At 40.0% G+C, this 17617-nt stretch overlaps 3 protein-coding genes across 4 annotated transcripts; 1 reads left to right on the top strand and 2 right to left on the bottom strand.

Annotated features, from left to right (window-relative positions):
- Positions 1-1313: 1313 nt before the first annotated feature.
- LOC137108249 (uncharacterized) lies at positions 1314-5085 on the bottom strand. Its single transcript, XM_067492617.1, has 5 exons — positions 4516-5085; positions 3493-3698; positions 2514-2634; positions 1700-1853; positions 1314-1508 (listed from the first exon to the last, which is right to left on the bottom strand). Exons 1-5 carry the CDS (start codon positions 4987-4989, stop codon positions 1474-1476), a joined length of 990 nt encoding a protein of 329 aa, XP_067348718.1. The 5' UTR covers positions 4990-5085; the 3' UTR covers positions 1314-1473.
- LOC137108250 (uncharacterized) lies at positions 4949-7242 on the bottom strand. The gene is made up of 3 exons (XM_067492618.1): positions 6676-7242; positions 5582-5787; positions 4949-5085 (listed from the first exon to the last, which is right to left on the bottom strand). Exons 1-3 carry the CDS (start codon positions 7147-7149, stop codon positions 4992-4994), a joined length of 774 nt encoding a protein of 257 aa, XP_067348719.1. The 5' UTR covers positions 7150-7242; the 3' UTR covers positions 4949-4991.
- Positions 7243-9582: 2340 nt separating this feature from the next.
- On the top strand, positions 9583-17186 carry pgap2 (post-GPI attachment to proteins 2). 2 transcript variants are annotated; one of them, XM_067492262.1, is made up of 6 exons: positions 9583-9931; positions 11019-11192; positions 11654-11903; positions 12726-12832; positions 15105-15213; positions 16412-17186. In XM_067492262.1, the coding sequence occupies exons 2-6, from the start codon at positions 11031-11033 to the stop codon at positions 16540-16542; spliced, it is 759 nt and encodes a 252-aa protein (XP_067348363.1). In that variant the 5' UTR covers positions 9583-9931; positions 11019-11030; the 3' UTR covers positions 16543-17186. The 2 variants fall into 2 exon arrangements, with proteins under 2 accessions (XP_067348363.1, XP_067348364.1); XM_067492263.1 differs by having other exon boundaries at positions 9583-10055.
- Positions 17187-17617: the final 431 nt, after the last annotated feature.

Genomic DNA, 17617 nt, shown 5'->3' with positions numbered 1-17617 from the left:
GACTGAGCATAGAAAAATCATGAGTTAATGCGCTGAGGTTACAAAGTCAGGAAAAAAGTGTGATACTTGGACAGATGACGACGTGAGTTAAGGTCCAGCCTGAACTGATGTTTAGACGACTTTTCTGATATTTTAAAGATGATTGACATTTAACTTCTTTTGGAGAAAATGCCCAGTTTTCTTTATCTAGAAGATACATGTTGTGGATGTTCATTAGGCTGATTTACTAATCAGCATATTCTAATAAACCTAAATAAGTAACAATATGAAATCATCTAATGACAATTAGCAGCACATCCACATATGACGTATGTGTAAAGACCTCATGTAGGTGATTATTCTGTCCGTTAAGTAATTAAAAGGATAATATGGTGTAGTTGAGGAGCAGCCCGGTGGTGGACTGGTTAGTTTTGCCCCCTCACAGCTAAAAGGTTGCAGGTTTGCAAGCAAAGCATGCATTAGCTCATGTGATATAAAGTCAAAGTCATGGATATAATGAACATTAATGACATTTGGTTGCACTGTGGTTCCATCACACATTTACTAATTCTTCCTACAAAAATTATCTTTGGAAATTTCCATCAGATTTTAAACAGACTCAGATCAAACATCATGAAATCACCTATGGAAGCGTATTATTCAGGTTTCATGAAGGTCATGACATCAGTTCATACAGATATTGGACATGTACCGAATTAAAGTCAGTGGCTGATATGTGGTGGTTTCTGATTTACATCGCGGTAGAAGTGTGGGAGTAGAAGATAGTCTACCATCTAAATCCGGATCATTTTGGGTGCAACCTGACTTGGGTCAGATAAGGAATCACAGTAGGGAGTGTTCATAATTTAAACTTACAAAGTCAGAGGTTCAGTGTCCATGTGCATTTACATGTCACAGGAGAACAGAGTCTTTGTTCATCTGGAGAAAGTTGGTTTAAGCTTTCTAAGACATGGTCAGAGAAAGGAGGGGGTCCACTCTCCTTCCTCTGGGGGAAAGGTTAAAGGTCAGTTTATTACCTTGGACAGGAGTCTGTGTCTGCAGCCTTGTGTTTGCTACACATGCTACAAGTGAAATGTTGTTTTGCTTCAGCTTTGCTTTTCTGCAAAGACAAATCCTGAGACGTTGTCTGTGAGGACACTTAACATCTGTATCAGTCTGTGACACCTGGAAATTTGCAAATCTTGGTGAGTAGCCAGATACATTGTATTGGTCTTGGTGAGATTTAAGATTGTTGTTTCTAATAAAATATTTAAAAAAGCTGGTTCAGTTTGTGTTGCAGTGAGTCGAATGTGGAGGATTAAAGACAAGACAAGTGAAGATTACAGGTTTATTTCTGCCCCCATAATTAATGAATACATCTTCTCAGTGTGATCACACAGTTACATTATTAGATGCTAAGATGTTGCAGAGTCTCCGAGGTTTTTTAAATGAAAATGGAGATTTTCCTGATGATTTAGATCCTTTATGAACTCATCAGTCAGAAGAATCAGGTTCAGTCTTACATGAAGCTGCAAAGACGAGAAATAAGACAAGTGTCAGTGGTTATTACAGCTCTGAAACCACACAGGAGCATGAACCAGCCTCTGTGTGTTGTGATTAGAATGGGACTGTTTGTATTTGAGCTGCTGTGCTGCAAGGCCTCATGGGAGATGGAGAAGTTACTGTAGCAACATAGGTGACGTCAGGTTTTTCTCATTACCTTTCTGTGACTCTGTCAGTGGTGCTGGAGGCCACAGATCTCTCACACACTGCTCAGCGTCCTCCAAACTATCAAATTCACGGGCAATTTGAGATTTTCCTTTATAACAGATCGTGAGATTCTCTCTCAGTCGATCAGGATCAAACTTCAGCACCTGGAAAAGAAAAAGATCAACTGCAGAGACTTTGGATAAAAGATGTTTCCAGACTTCAAGAGACAGTGATGATGCCATGAACCATTTTTAAAGCACTTTAATGAGCTTTGTTAAACGTTCAGGAACAAAACAAATCTGAACAAAAATGTAACAAAATATGACAACAGGGAAAAACTGCTGCTGTATTCAGATTCTCACATTTACCAAATGATGGTGTCAATCTAAAACACTACTACTACTCTCCTTTCAGCTTATCCCGTGAGTTCAGGGTCGCCACAGCAGATCATTGTCCGCATGTTGATTTGGCACTGTTTTTACACCGGATACCCTTCCTGACGCAACCCTCCCCAATTTCTACCGGGCTTGGACCAGCACTGCATCGCTGGGGAGGGGGAATGGGCTGTTGGGGGTTCAGGGTCTTGCCCAGGGACACTTTGACATATAGCCAGGGCCGGGGATCAAACCACTCACCCTGTGGTCGGTAAGCAACTGCCTTTACCAACTGAGCTATAGCCGCCCCCGGTGTCAATATAAAACACACATATAATCAAACATATTTTCAATAACTTATTGAATGTGTTTCTCTGTTCAACTTCAAACTAAAAGACTAAACAGGGAGGAGGACGTCATCAGTCTATGAAGGTGAAGTAGTGAAGGTACCTGTCCTTCCTCCATGTGCAGGCCGACAGCAACATTGTCCCAGACATAATACTGTACACCCCATCCAACCATTTTCTTAACCTCTATCTGTTTTTCATCGCGTCTCTCAATCAACTCGTACCTGACAGAAAGACAGAAACAAACATTATTCACTGATATGTGAGTGTGTTGGTTCAGCTCAGCTCCACATGTCTGTGCTGTATTTGCCTCTCAGGATGTTCACATTTCTTTAAATCCATCTCTACAAACACATGATCTTTCCCTCTGTCAGATTCATCCTGAGTCAATCACATTATGTCCACATGGACCTGAAGCTCAGGTCCTTCAGCATCTGCAACAGCAGACTGAGATGTTTCAAGTCAGCTTCAGTGTCAGTGTTCAATACACTGTTTTCTAATGAATTATGTCTTTGTATCTCAGCTGCCTGTGAACATGTTGACTTCACTGTTTATCAGCTGTTGTCTTCATCCTCACATTTGATTATTTACTGCAATCGCCCTCATTACTGTTCACTGCACTGCAAACACTGGATTTATTGTACACAGTATATTCTATAACGTCATTTTTAAAATTCTTTATCAGCCTGGAAGTTTCTTCTATTCTTTTGAGGGGGTTGTTTTTTCTTCCCTTTATTCTTTCTTCTTAGCTGTAACCAGGCAAAAGAATTCCTCACTGGGATGAATAAAGTTCTGTGTGTCTTGAATCTAAACAGGAAGAACCTGCTGTAAGTGTGTCTCTGTTTGTCACATGCACAGTGCATGTGGGCAGGCAGCTTTACCTGCTGGATTCTCTTCATTCTGGGCTCTACACAAATTCAAAGGTGGCGCAATGTGATTTATCTTTTTCCCCATAAATACAAAAGTCAATAATGTTCCCTAACAATATGGCAGCAGATCCGAATCTATTTCATAATTTAAATCCATGTTATGAAAATAAGAAGTTTAATATTGTAAATCTTTGAGGAGGTCTGAGCTCTCACCAGTGTGTCTCACACATGGCCTCAGGCCTCCAGATGAAGCATCCATCTCTGTAAACACAGACGGCGTTTGGGTCATCAGTCAGCAGAGGGTACTCTGAGAACAGCTGCTGATTGGCCAGGCTGTGGACCACCACCACATGCACTACTTCCTGTTTGTAGAAGAATGTCTTGAACACCCGCATGACAGGCTGTGCACCGAAGCAAAACTGGAAACATAAAGATGTGTTTGGGTTAAAATCACTGAAAGACTGTAGGCTACTGTTCGCTGTCTTCAAGGACAAATTAGACTCAGCCTGCAGCCAAACCGTCCTCTGACAAATGACAGTGACTAATCAAAATGTTTCAGAGGCGAAATCTGTGGTTGCCTGTGGTTTGTGAACGCATCAGAAGGTCCCAGGGTGGAACAAGCCACCGCCTTTGGATGTTTCACTGACTTCAAAGTAATTCGTTTTAGGATGAAGAGGCCTGTTGTTGCCGACATTAGAACCACTAACACAGGAAGATGAATCCGCACCTTGGGTTGGCAGCAGACGAGGTCCTCGGAGGACCACGGAAACAGGATGTTTGAGACCTGTTTCTGTAGACCACAGAGATTCAGACAGCAGCTACACAACTAATTGATTTCAGTGAAGTCAGTTTTACACAAATGATTTGGTTCCACTTCATTTACAGCTCAGTTAGTTTCTAATAACTGAGTTTAAAGACATTTAACTGCATTGAACTCTGTATTTGTCCATTTTAACATAATAAAACACAGTTGTTTTACTGAAAATCACTGAATTGTGTGAACTGTAAGAGTGTGTTTTTAAAAAATGAGATTTGAAATCACAGTGTGTTTTTACCTGGTTTAAATATCTCTACTAACACTAATCACACTGACGCACACTAACCATCGATCGCTCTGAATTTCGATGTTCTTACTTGAGAGATTATTTGTTGTCTAGTTGTCTGTAAAATAAAAACTTTACGTGTCATTTCATAAAATACCCCTTCTTTTAGTTCAATAACAGACAGACTTTTTACCTGCTGGCTGTAGGCCTGCAGCACTTCCTCCAGCGGGAAGGTGAAGCGGTACGAGCCCAGTCTGGAGGTCTCCTCGAAGGCCGGGGAGGTGGCAAACGTCCCCAGGAAGCTCTGCTGCATCTGGACCTGCTCCTCTGTCCGGTCTGGGAAGGTTTTCTCCAGGAGCCTCGTCTCTGCTGCTGTAACATCATCAGGTCCCACAACCAGACTCCACCACAGCAGCTGCAGAGAGTCTTTACCTGGGTCCCTGAATCCACCGTCGCTCCTGATGCCAGTCAACCCTTCTCTGTCTGTGTCGTGTTTCAGATGGGTCACATGAAACTCCGGTCGGGGATAGTTTGGGATGTTTTCTTTGAAGAGGTATTGACTTGTCAAACCAAAATCTTTAACTTCCTGTTTCAACTCATCCAGCTTCAAGTGTCGACCCTCAATATAATGCTCAATATGTCCTCTTCTGTTGTTTCGTGTCTGCATTGTCAGATGGAGTGTGATGCAGATTTAATAGACAAAAGAAAAGTCTTCACTGAGAGTAGTATCTGCTGCCTGTGCTCTGCTGTGTAGAGGACTGAACTATGAGACCAACCCAGAGTTTAGACACAGATATGAATCACTACAAACTCCTCCTATTTTGTATTTTCATGTCAGTAACAATGAGAAGAATAAGGACACAGAGAACACAACATCTTTCTGAAGCATCAGCTTTTTCTGTCTCTTCCTTCTTTTTCCTACATGTTGCAACGTCCTTTTCACTCAGACACTGAAATAAAGTTTTCTCAGGAATCGAAAGTGAAAATAAATATAAAACGTAAAAAGTTTCCAGCTGCCTTAAAAATAAATGTTAAAATAATAACATTATTATTATTATTGGCTGGATTCTCTTCATTCTGGTCTCTACACAAATTCAATGGTGACGTAATGTGATTTACCTTTTTCACTATAAATACAAAAGTCAATAATGTTCCCTAACAATATGGCAGCAGATCAGAATCTATTTCATAGTTTGAATCCATGTTATTAAAATAAGAGGTTTAATATTCTGAATCTTTGAGGAGGTCTGAGCTCTCACCTGTGTGTCTCACACATGGCCTCAGGCCTCCAGATGAAGCAGCCATCTCTGTAAACACAGACGGCGTTTGGGTCATCAGTCAGCAGAGGGTACTCTGAGAACAGCTGCTGATTGGCCAGGCTGTGGACCACCACCACATGCACCACTTCCTGTTTGTAGAAGACTGTCTTGAACACCCGCATGACAGGCTGAGCACCAGAGCAAAACTGGAGACGATAAAACAGTCTTTATTGGAGGGGTCCAGGTCACTGTGCATCCAAAATACTCAGTGAAATGTTAGTGGAAAAGAACCAGGAACATATTTATGATACCAAAGCTTAACGGGCGACTTCACCAATTTTCAACTGGCTTCTATGGCTTTATGTAAATGTACAGAAATGCTTTTCAATGTCCCTCTGACTTCCCGGTATTAAAACATTCTCTGCTTCTAGCTGGAAAAACTCCAGCTCCAGTTTCTCACCATTAGGACTTCAGATGATCTCATCTGGAGGAGCTCCAGAAAAGCAGGCTGCCCATGATTACATACTTCTTAGTGTGAGCAACCAGATGACATAATCTAAACTGAAGGTTTCTCAAGGTGATGTCATCTGGAGGCACATATTTTAATATAGGGAGGTCAGAGGGAAGTTTAATGACATTTACATGTGCTACTCAAACTAGATGTAAAAGAAGCAAGTTCAGTGTCGGTGAAGACGTCCGTTAAGATGCTTCAGCCCTTTATTGGTGAGATCAGTTCCTTTATTAGTAAAAGTGAACTGAGCATAAGGAGACTCACAGTTACAGTTTGATGTCTGATGGCTCATGTTTGAGCAGCCATGGGCTGGCAGAGCTCTGAACCCTGCAGGTTTACATAAGTTACATCACCTATTATCTATGTCTAGGATCTGACAGGATGTGTGTTTGCTTAATGCAGCAGACATTGAAGTTCAGACAGTACCAGAAAAATTACAAGATGTACTAAACCTTCTAAAAACATTAGCATAAAACCTGATTGTGAGCAAACGAAGCAAAAAAAAACAAAATAACAGTTTTTCATTAAATACAACACTATTCTGCCAGCAGATTGACACAGTGAAGACAGAAAACCTTTTTACCTGCTGGCTGTAGGCCTGCAGCACTTCCTCCAGCGGGAAGGTGAAGCGGTACGAGCCCAGTCTGGAGGTCTCCTCGAAGGCCGGGGAGGTGGCAAACGTCCCCAGGAAGCTCTGCTGCATCTGGACCTGCTCCTCTGTCCGGTCTGGGAAGGTTTTCTCCAGGAGCCTCGTCTCTGCTGCTGTAACATCATCAGGTCCCACAACCAGACTCCACCACAGCAGCTGCAGAGAGTCTTTACCTGGGTCCCTGAATCCACCGTCGCTCCTGATGCCAGTCAACCCTTCTCTGTCTGTGTCGTGTTTCAGATGGGTCACATGAAACTCCGGTCGGGGATAGTTTGGGATGTTTTCTTTGAAGAGGTATTGACTGGTCAAACCAGCATCTCGAGCTTTCACTTTCAACTCATCCAGCTTTAAGTGTCGACCCTCAATATACTGCTCAGTATAATCTCTTCTGTTTTTTTGTGTCTGCATTGTCAGATGGACAAATGAAAAGTCTTCACTGAGAGTAGTATCTGCTGCCTGTGCTCTGCTGTGTAGAGGACTGAACTATGAGACCAACCCAGAGTTCAGACACAGATATGAACCAGTAAAAACTCCTCCCATTTTGTATTTTCATATCAGTTACAGACCAATATTATGGACACAAAGGATACTGTGTCCTGTCAGATGTTATCAGCTTTTTCTTTCCCCTCACACCCTGTTATCAACATCTAAAATCAATTTTGTCAGGAACTGAAAGTAAAAGTACATCGTACTTTGCATGTTCTGAACTTAAAAAGAAATTCTTCAGGATTGGTGTATGAGGATGGACCCAAGTAAATAGATGGTGCGTGAGGGTGAATGGGGTCTATTGATTCAGAAAAATATAATAACTCCAAAGGTCAAAATTTACATTGACAAAACTAGACAAACGGACTTAACATGAGCAGGGCAGGAGAAAACATGAACAGGACAATGTGAATTTATACTAAGACCAAACATGAAACAGTGGAACTAGAGTCTGACAAGAAATATTACACAGGGGTCAATGAAACTAAATATTAGCAAGAAAAGTGGAGAATAACCCTAACCGGGAGCAAAACACAAAATAGGTGCCAAGGGAATAATTATGCAGGGAAAAAAACTGGTAAGTGGAGTCCAAAGTAAAACCTGTGTGTGGCAAGAGTCTCTGGGAGTGAAGTTGACAGTGTAGACACATAAGGGACTAACAGGGGACTAACAAGTGTGAATTTACTGGGTTCGTACAGGTGCTTGAAAACATTGAAAATGCTTGAATTTTAGTGATGTAATTTCAAGATATGAAATGTGCATGAATTAGAAATAAAGTGCTTGAAAAATCTTGAAACTGTAACTGTCTTTCATAATTTTAGCGTTACTGAGTAGTTAGTTCGCTTATAAGGAGGAGAAATAAACTAGTCTGAAATGAAGGAGACTCACAGTTACAGTTTGATGTTTGATGTCTCATGGTTGAGCAGCCATGGGCTGGCAGAGCTCTGAATCCTGCCGGTTTTACATAAGTTACTTCACCTATAATCTACGTCTGGGATCTGACAGGAAGTGTGTTTGCTTAATGCCACAGAGTGCAGTAATAAGTGTAGTAACACTGTCTGCATCTGAACGGTGGGTTTTGCCAGTGTATAGAAAACCTCCTTTGTCTTACTTTTTTAATTAGTTAAATAATCTACACTGACATTTGATCCCTTTGGGTGTGTGGACCTCTTCCCTTCCTCTTTTCCTCAGTTCCCTGAGCCAGTTTTGCAACAGTCTGTATTAAAAAAACAACATCTGACTGAACAGATTCCAGTGGACAGTGAGAATTAACACGTTAATAGATCTTTAAAAGTATCCCTTTGCTGTTTGTGTCGAGTCACATCAAACTCTGCTCGGGGATAGTTTGGCCGGTTTTCTTAGAAGAGGCATTAAATTGTCAAACCTCGAGCTTTTTCTTTTAACTCATCCAGCTGCAAGTGTTGACTGACAACAAAATGTTCTTCATGTCTTCACCAGCTTCTTTGTGTCTGCATGGTGAGATGGGGAATTATGTAGAGGACAAAGAAAAATGTTAAAGTTTTACGGTCAGAGGTGTCTGCTGATTGTGCTCTGTGTCTCTAACGTCTATTACCTGCTGAAAACCAAGTATCAACCACACCCGTGTCCTTCTTCTAACAACATGTGATGTATGCTTTACTGTGCCAGGTTTATAACACAGGAGGCAAATAAAACCAGACAATTTAAATAAAAACCAAAGCAAAGCAATATACAGTCATACACCAACCCTCTGTCCTTAGGCAAACAAGACAAATTCAACAGTGTACTAACTTTATAAAATGTCCTTTTAAAATTATGGATTTCAGGCTGGAAAGTCCTGATTATGAAAAAAAGCCTTAAAGACTTTTTGTAGCACAAATGTTTAATTTTTTTTGAAGTCAGAAAGGAGTGAAAACTTTACATCTGAGTAAATACACTGAACCACTGCTTAGTAACTCTGCAGTTTTGGAGGAAGATAACGGCCCATGGTGAGTTTCTAGCTGTGAGGCCGCAGCACTAACCGCTCCACCACTGTGCTGCGTGTGTAAACATGTGCAAATAATCTCTCTGCTGTCACCTGAATTCCTCTGCTGATAAACACCATCGAATGTCAACTTTTTAAAAGAAGAAAACATTTAGTATTTTTATAATAAATTGTATTATCCCTGTGTTTTTAACACTTCTAAGCAGTACAAATGAAATCCATAGAATAATTTAATAAACCTGAAATCTGCAAAGCAAGTAAAGTACTTAAGTACAGTACTTGTAGAAATGTACTTAGTTACTTTCCACCTCTGCTAATGTCCACGCAGGTTTTCTGTTAGAGACTTTTATTCTGAAGGTTGCCATGACCGGAAGCTGGTAGTCTCTTTTAAGTAGCCGGATGTCTGTGCTACGAGAGGCAAAGTTCAATGGCTTAATCTAGTAGAGGAGCATTACACTTGATGAAACTAGAAAATGTATTAATATAAAGTGTATCAGTAACATTAATCTGATCCGAACCTTTGTGAAGAAGTAGTTAATGAACGGGTTTAGCCATATTTTGCGTTAGCGTGAGCACCATGGCTAACATTAGCTAATAATGATGCCTGAGTAGCTACTGAAGCTAACAGGATTAGCATTAGCTAATGAGGCTAACGCTAAACCGTTAAACACAAGCTAACAACGGTTCAATGGATGTAAAGTCACAAAGGACCAAGTGGAGTCAGTCTGGAGAACTGTAGAGGTGAGTGCTGTACGGTATTATCCGACATATCTACTCCTGTTACAGGGCAAGTTTAGCCACAAACTGTGTGGAGTGACCATCGAACAAGGACTGGAACTGTTAGCACACAGGCTCACCTGTACAGGTAAACTGATACGTGTTCTAAACCAACTCTAGGTTTAGTCAAACAGTTTTAGAGAATAACACACTAAACGCTATTGATAATTGTTGACAATTTAGCCAAACTAAAAGTGCAGCAGAACTAAATGCCTGTTCACATGCAAAGACGTTTAAGAAGCGTTTATAGTTCCATGTGCACTCCCCTCCACATGTTTGGAACAATGACGCCATTTCCTTTGATTTGCTGTAGACTGAAAACATTTGGGTTTGACTTCAAAAGATGAATATGACACGTGATCAACATTTCATCTCTTAAGATGAAGGCGAGATCCTTCATCTCGTGTTAACATCCTAAGTTGTTTTGTCCAGCAGTCTAAATCCCAATATATTTCAGTTTCCTGAGATTCAAGATGTGGTAAAGAAGCACATGCTCACATTATGCATGAAAAATTGACAAGTTACATTATGGGGGGTGGGTTAGATGCAGAGAATCACTTTCATTGTAAAATGTATGTGTAATATGTATTAATGGTGAATGATGACGATAAAAATGTCTTTATTAACTAATGGTTTAAACTTGTACTTTCTTTACTCTTATTGTAATATTTGGTGCATCGTAATTTCAACAATTCTTAAAACGAGACTAGTTGATAAAAACAAACCTTTGCTTTGTTGCCATTTATTTGTGCTACACTTTGAGTTTCAGTCTATCAGATGTTTCTGTTACAGTGAACAAAATTTCTTAAGGATTTGGACAAAGTAGCTGCAGAAAATTATAAAAATACAATCAAGTCTGTACAAGAATCAAGAACAATTATGACTTTTAGCTCTACCAGACATCACCTATATTCATTGAAACTGTGAGGGACATGTTTTACTGCTCATCCCACCCAACAAACATTTGATATGATGAACATTTGATTAGCTTTAAAAAAATGCTGATTTATGATAAGTACTGCAAGCTTCTGCCACATGTCGTCCTCTGTAGAGTCAGTCCAGGATGCTCCCAGTGCCGTACAGCAACCTGGACCGGCCACTTATCCGGCTCCGGTTTACCAGCTTCGCTGTGGGGACAGTTCTGCTCCCACTGACCGGCCTCATCGCCTGTCTCTCCATTTCACTCTTCTACCACTTTGAGGATGCGACATACACACACTGTCAGGTACGTTTTTATAGTAAATACAGTATCTAGAAACTGTACGGAAACGTCTGCATGGAAAATGTGTTACGGCAGTTGGTTTGCCCATTTAAATGATGCAAAATAAAACCTTTTTATTTAGAGCTAATATGAAGAGTAAAGACTATAAAACATGTTTTTAAAGCAGTAAACTTCTATTTATTTGCCTACAATAAAACAGCCTATATATGCAGAGTCACTTATTTATTCATGAATCCAAGAAACAGTGAAGTGTTCATTAGTAACAACTACTGTGGAAAGTATTAAAGATCAGCCATAGCATAATGATGCACAGCTGCCGTAGCACAAATATACTCATGATGTAGCACTTTGTGATGCAGCTGAAAACAACAGAGCCTAAGATATAAACTTGAATGATGTCTGCAGAGTCTGTTCCCTGCTAGAAAAGCTGAAATTAGTGTCTTGTGTTTTTTCTTACAAACCAGGTCTCCAACTACCTCCCGTCCATCAGCTCCGCCATCAGCCGCGTGCCGGAGCGCTACATCTGGCGCTGCTGCATCGGCCTCCACTCAGCGCCACGCTACCTACTCTCTGCTGCTTATTTCAGCTTCTACCGCGGCTGTTTCATGCAGAAGTTGCCAGAGCTGCTGCTGAGCTGCCTGGCTCTACTTTGCAGTCTCGCAGAAAACACCGGCCTGCTGCTGCTCACATATGTGGCTTCCACCGAAACCTACAGTGAGTTTAATATGGTCAGCGGGGCCTGGCCCTCTGGCAGGATTGAAACCTCACCAGACAAGATAGTTATTTAGTGAAGAAGCCAATAATAATCATGATTTTTGTGGCTACTTTCTTAATTATTATTTTGATAAAGCACCAATGTGAGAAGGACAAGAAGTTTACAGGTTTTAAAGCAGTTCATTGACATAATTTCGTTGTAGCATATTTAGTTTATTTGATGTTCATTGATCACAGTGAAAAAACAGTATAACCATTTCTCATGTTAACTATAATATTGCCAAGAATCTGAACTTTAATGTATGTGTTGACAAAATTTGACTTAAGTTCATCACTACAGTGTTTTTTGAAAGTTTGTGAACCCTCTAGAATTCTTTTCTATTTCTGCAAAAATATGACCTAAAACGTGATCAGACGTTCTAAGACTAGATAAAAAAAACCCAATCGAATTCATTAAGCAAAAAGTACAGATTTTTCTACAGACTATTTAGTGTCCAAAAAGAACATTGATGCCTGTCTACAGTTTGTTTAAGACCATGTCGATAAATCAGAAGGCTGTTGGAGGAAAAAAGAAAGTTCTGTAAGAAAGGTGAAACCAAAGTAGAACTTTTATAACGAGAAACATTAAGTTTGTTAAATGTCGATAGTCTACATTCCAGCATAAGAACTTTGTCTGATCGATGGAACATGTTGGATTTGGTCATATTTATGCACAAATAGTTCACAAACTTCCAAGCATCCCTGTACTTACTGTCCTCTTGTTGCTGCAGCTGCTCCTCACCTTGTTCACTGAAAGTGCTAATGGCCTGTTTGTCTCTGCAGATGTTCATAAAAACGGTTTCATCGTGTTCATAGGGAGCTCACTGCTGCACATGCTTATCACATGCAGACTTTGGCACGTGATCAAGAGATATTACGGGAATCAAGAGGTAAACAAACAAAAGATTTGTCAGTTACTGTTTTATCTGTCTCTAAAAGTTATTGTTATCTGACCAATAATTTCCTAAAATGTCCAAAATGATAAAAGAAAACCAATCACACATGATTAGAGCTTGATAGAGGTTTTGTACAAATGAATATAACTGTTTGGATATTTATTTCTCATGCAACAGAAGACTATTGATGAATAATTTCCTTGTAAACCTCATTAGAAATCAATTACTTCACAATAGAAGTCGTTAAAACAATCTTTTAAGTAAAAGTATCAGAATAACAAGATAAAATCAACATACTGAAATATATCAAAAGAAACACTTAATTTGGTGTTAGACTATTTTAACAACACTGTTTGCTGACACACCGTAACATGTGGCACATTACACTTTTAAAGATGCCTCTTGCCCCAAACAGGGGAAACACTGACACTGACTAACATTAAAACATACTGTCTCACATGTGCATTGTGTCTGCTGTGGAAAGGCTACTACATGTTATTTACATGCTAAAGTCTTTATCAACATTATATTGGATTTTAGAAAGTTTGCTCAGCCCCCTGAACCAGTCTTTAGTCAGACATTCTGAGTTTTCACCTGCAGATGGCGCTGCAGGCCAACAACTCTACATCTGCTTAGCGTTTGATTATGATGTTTGAGGAGTTTTTACAGTTCCTGATGGAGCTATTAGGTAGTTTTATTTAGCTCCTAGTTCTACAGGAGGATTTTACGATTTTTAAGTACAGTAAGTTTGGTTGGCTTCTGTAGAGGTTTTTACTGATTCTCAGGCAGGTTCTGTGATTCTCTGAACACTAAGTAAAGGTGCATACTGTTGGTTCTCGGCAACTTTTAGGAGAACTTATGGAAATTTGTGAGGGTCCTTAAGGATGATTTGTTGAGCTTGAGCTCTACAAAGACTGAGGGATTAAACACATGCTTGTTCTCCTTTTCACGCGTGGCCACAAACTGATGTATTGTGATGCACTGCTTTAAATAAGAACAAGAAAGAACAAGGAAGTCCAGATCATGATCCTGTTTTTAACACCACATTATCGAAAGGGTTGAAAAAAGCTGAGCAGAGCAGGAACCCAACTTGTTAAATGCTGATTTGGTTTTAGATGTTCAGGGTCCCAAAGCAGGAAATAGAGTTCCAACTTTAACGTGTGAGTCAAACATTATTTTGGTTCTTCCTTGTTTTAGTATCGGAAGAGAGAACATACAACACACACACACGCCTCAACATGCTGACAGAATCAGTGTTGAGTGTTGTTCACACAGATTCATCCATTAGTCATTTTAAACTCTAGCCATCGATCAGTCGGTCACGTGACGAGACTGCTGAGCTTCCAGGAAACGTTCAGCAGCTGATGCAGCGCAAGCACCTGGTATTTTAATAATCCATTCTGTGCCCACACTTAACCTGGAAATACTCCCTTTTCAATGTTTTTAACAGTGTGATAATAAGTTGTGCTACTCAACCAGATAACTCATAATTGTATGACAATTTTGGTTGGGATTACTTATATGTAACTGTTGAAAACTTGAGCCGGACATTATACAAATTTAAAGAGTAAACTTTAGTATGAATAATGATCTTTAACAGTGACACATTTCTGTGAATTTATTTGCTAGTGCAATAATTTAGCAGTGGCTAAATGCCAGCAGTTGTTTCATACCAGGTGTCAGACCCAATGAAATGAAAGTTCATTTTTAGTTTATGCAGGAAGAGAAGCCGTGATTTATTATCACTCTGGTAATAAAGGTAAAAATGAACAACACAAACGTGCAGATCTCCATTCTGCTCTGCAGCGTCCAGCTGAGCTGTGATCCTGTTGCACGACAGCAACGCTGGTAATAAAATAACCCAAGCACCAACAGTATGTTCGGCTTTCTATTACTTTAATGTCATGTTACTTTACATTGACAATTGATCTGCAGTTACAGTTTTCACAAAACAAAAAGACAATCGTCAGATGTGTTTATTAGTCTGTTAGTCTGTCAAACAACCAAAAAGGCAGAATTAATTGATTTTGTCTCTGGGCTACTCTTCTAAGAATGACTTTATTTACAGTGTAGCCAGAGATGATCCTGGAGAAAACTTTTAAAAGTTCAGCAGTTATTATACTTTTGTCAATGATTTGTTAAATCAATTTGTTATTGTATGTTGAACGTCTTTGGGAAGTAAAAGACTCAGCTCCTGCTGTAGTGGTTTGTTCCTAGGTAATTATTTATAGATCAGTAACGTTTGAGTTCTCTCTCTCCCTCTCAGGAAATGACGTCGTATCGTTGGAAAATGCGTCTCTTCCTGTTCAACTGCAGCTGTTGTCTGGTTGCCTATTACTTTTTCAGACGACACAACAAGTACTGTGAACCAGGAAGTAAGTGTCCTTCTTGGATTCTTCTCATTGTTTGAGCTAATTCGTCTGTATTTACAGGATAAATCCAGGGTAGAGAGGCTTCAGCAGCTACGACCGCACCATGTGCTCCACCAACATGAAGTACTGCATCAGTACCACCCACAGTTTGTTTGAGTCCTTTTATTTCCAGCACTTATTTGAGTAGGGAGACCTGTAAGTGAGGAGGCCTTCACCGAGAATCTAACGTCTTTATTAGAAATGATTAGATGCTGTAGCTTTATGGACTTATCTAAAATCGCATCACAATTTTTTATTCTTTACAGATTCATCGAGGTAAAAGATGTAAATCTGTCCCCACTATAGGACAAAGACCCATAAACCCCCTTCTTAATTCAGAAATTAGAAATATTTTTCTCTTCTTCTGTTAGGTCCTACTGTACATATTTTATGTATGTGGAGCAAACATTTGTTTTGGCAGTTGTCCGTGGACCACAGGGTCAGTGGTTCGATCCCCTGTCACGGGTGCATGTCGAGGTGTCTCTGAGCATGGCCCTGAGCCCCCCGGCAGCCCGATCCCATCCCCAGCTGTGCAGTGCCGGTCCAAGCCCAGTAGAACTTGGGGATGGTTGCATCAGGAAGGGCATCCGGCGTAAAACTGTGCCACATCAACATGCGGACAATGATCCGCTGTGGCGACACTGAACTCAGGGATAAGCCGAAAGGACAAAAATAAAATTTTTTTTAAAAAACATCTGTTTTGTCTGCTAACATTTGAATTTAAGAAATTAATTTGTTTAAACATTTCAACAGCCTGGAGATGTTTTTGGATTATAATCCTTATACTTAAACTCGAATATAACTTACAGAAAAAGTTATTTTCTAATTTGTAGTTTAGGACTGGTAAATATTTAGTTTTATTTTTTTCAGTTATTCATTATCTTACCTGGCTCCAAATTGTGTTATTATAAGTTGTCGTGCCATTAAAAGTTATCATAATACACTGCTGGGAAGTGCTGAAAATATAAGTAATAAATTTGGTCCATATTGTCCTTATTGCTTGTCAGTCAAGCTTTCTTCTTCGGGCAGGTGTGATGATGAAGCAGGCACTGCACTGCTCTGTGTGGTACATAAATGTCTTAAATATTACTTGGTCAACCTGCAGAAACCCTGTTGTTCTTCAGCTCTTCACACGCTGTCTCTGTGTTTCCCTGTCCTCCAGTCTACACCCTGTTTGCCCTCTGTGAGTACCTGGTGGTCTTCTCCAACATGGCCTTCCACATGACGGCCTTCTGGGACTTTGGGAGCAAAGAAGTGATTGTGGCCATGCCACCTGAGGACAAACGATACTGAGCAGCCGCTTCGTCTGTTGACTTTTTAAAATGCACAAAAACCCACAGTGAGGACATTTGTTTAATCTCTGACATATCTGAACACATCACGTCGCCACGTGGACATTAAGCAGGAAGTGATGCCTTCTGTCACCTCTGCAGGTGGGATTAAATTTTTAAGCGACCATTCCAACGCTGCCTGTGGTCTTAAGTCTGCAGCGCCATCGTGTTCTTGTGATGGAGTATGGAGTCACGGTTGGTTCAGTTTATACTGATTTTAATTAAAGTTGAGTTTCATCAGCACAATGATTATGATGCAGTTTTCACCAAACCTGCCAGATATTTTTGATTTAAAAAAAAAAAAAAAAAAAAAACTTGCCCATCTTGTGGGCAGTGTTACCATTTCACTATTTACATAGTGGGGAAGCTTCTGTATAAAACTACAGTATTTATGAGAGTTTTAGTGTCTTTTTAAAGGAAAAACAAATGTAATCAAATATTACACTGAACAATGGGACATAATTTCCTGTCATCATCTTTGTTTATCTGGATTTTTGTGCGCACCTGATGGATATTTATTATCCAGATGTTGATGCAGTTAAGAGACTGGAAGAAGTGTGGTCAAATGATTTTCTGGAATAAAATAATGTTTTTCTTCTCTGACAATCAGATTCTTATCTGTGTTACTTAAATGTAAGTTGTTATGTGGTTACTGAGACACAATGAGAGAGACTCTGTGCACTGAATATCTGCATTATGTTAATACCTCAATATTCACCAAATGTTATTTCGACTGTACTCTTTGATATAAGAAAAAAATGCTGCATTTATGCAGGAGTCCAGATGCATCAAATAACATCAGTAATATCATGCTGTGGTGTGTGAGATGGTGTATGGTGGAGTGGTTAGCGCTGCCACCTCATAGCTAGAAGGTTGCAGGTTTGCACCTCAGCTGGTTGTGGCCTTTCTGTGTGAAGTTTGCATGTTCCCCCCTTCCTTTCATGGGACTCTGGTTTCCTCCCACAGTTCAGGAACATGCACGTTAGGTTACTTGGTGAGTTTCAAACTGCTCGTAGATGTTAATGTCAGTGTGAACG

This window comes from Channa argus, chromosome 22 (genome assembly GCF_033026475.1).
Source record: "Channa argus isolate prfri chromosome 22, Channa argus male v1.0, whole genome shotgun sequence".
In the NCBI taxonomy this organism is placed as follows: Eukaryota; Metazoa; Chordata; class Actinopteri; order Anabantiformes; family Channidae; genus Channa; species Channa argus.
This window is presented reverse-complemented; position numbering and strand designations above follow the sequence as displayed.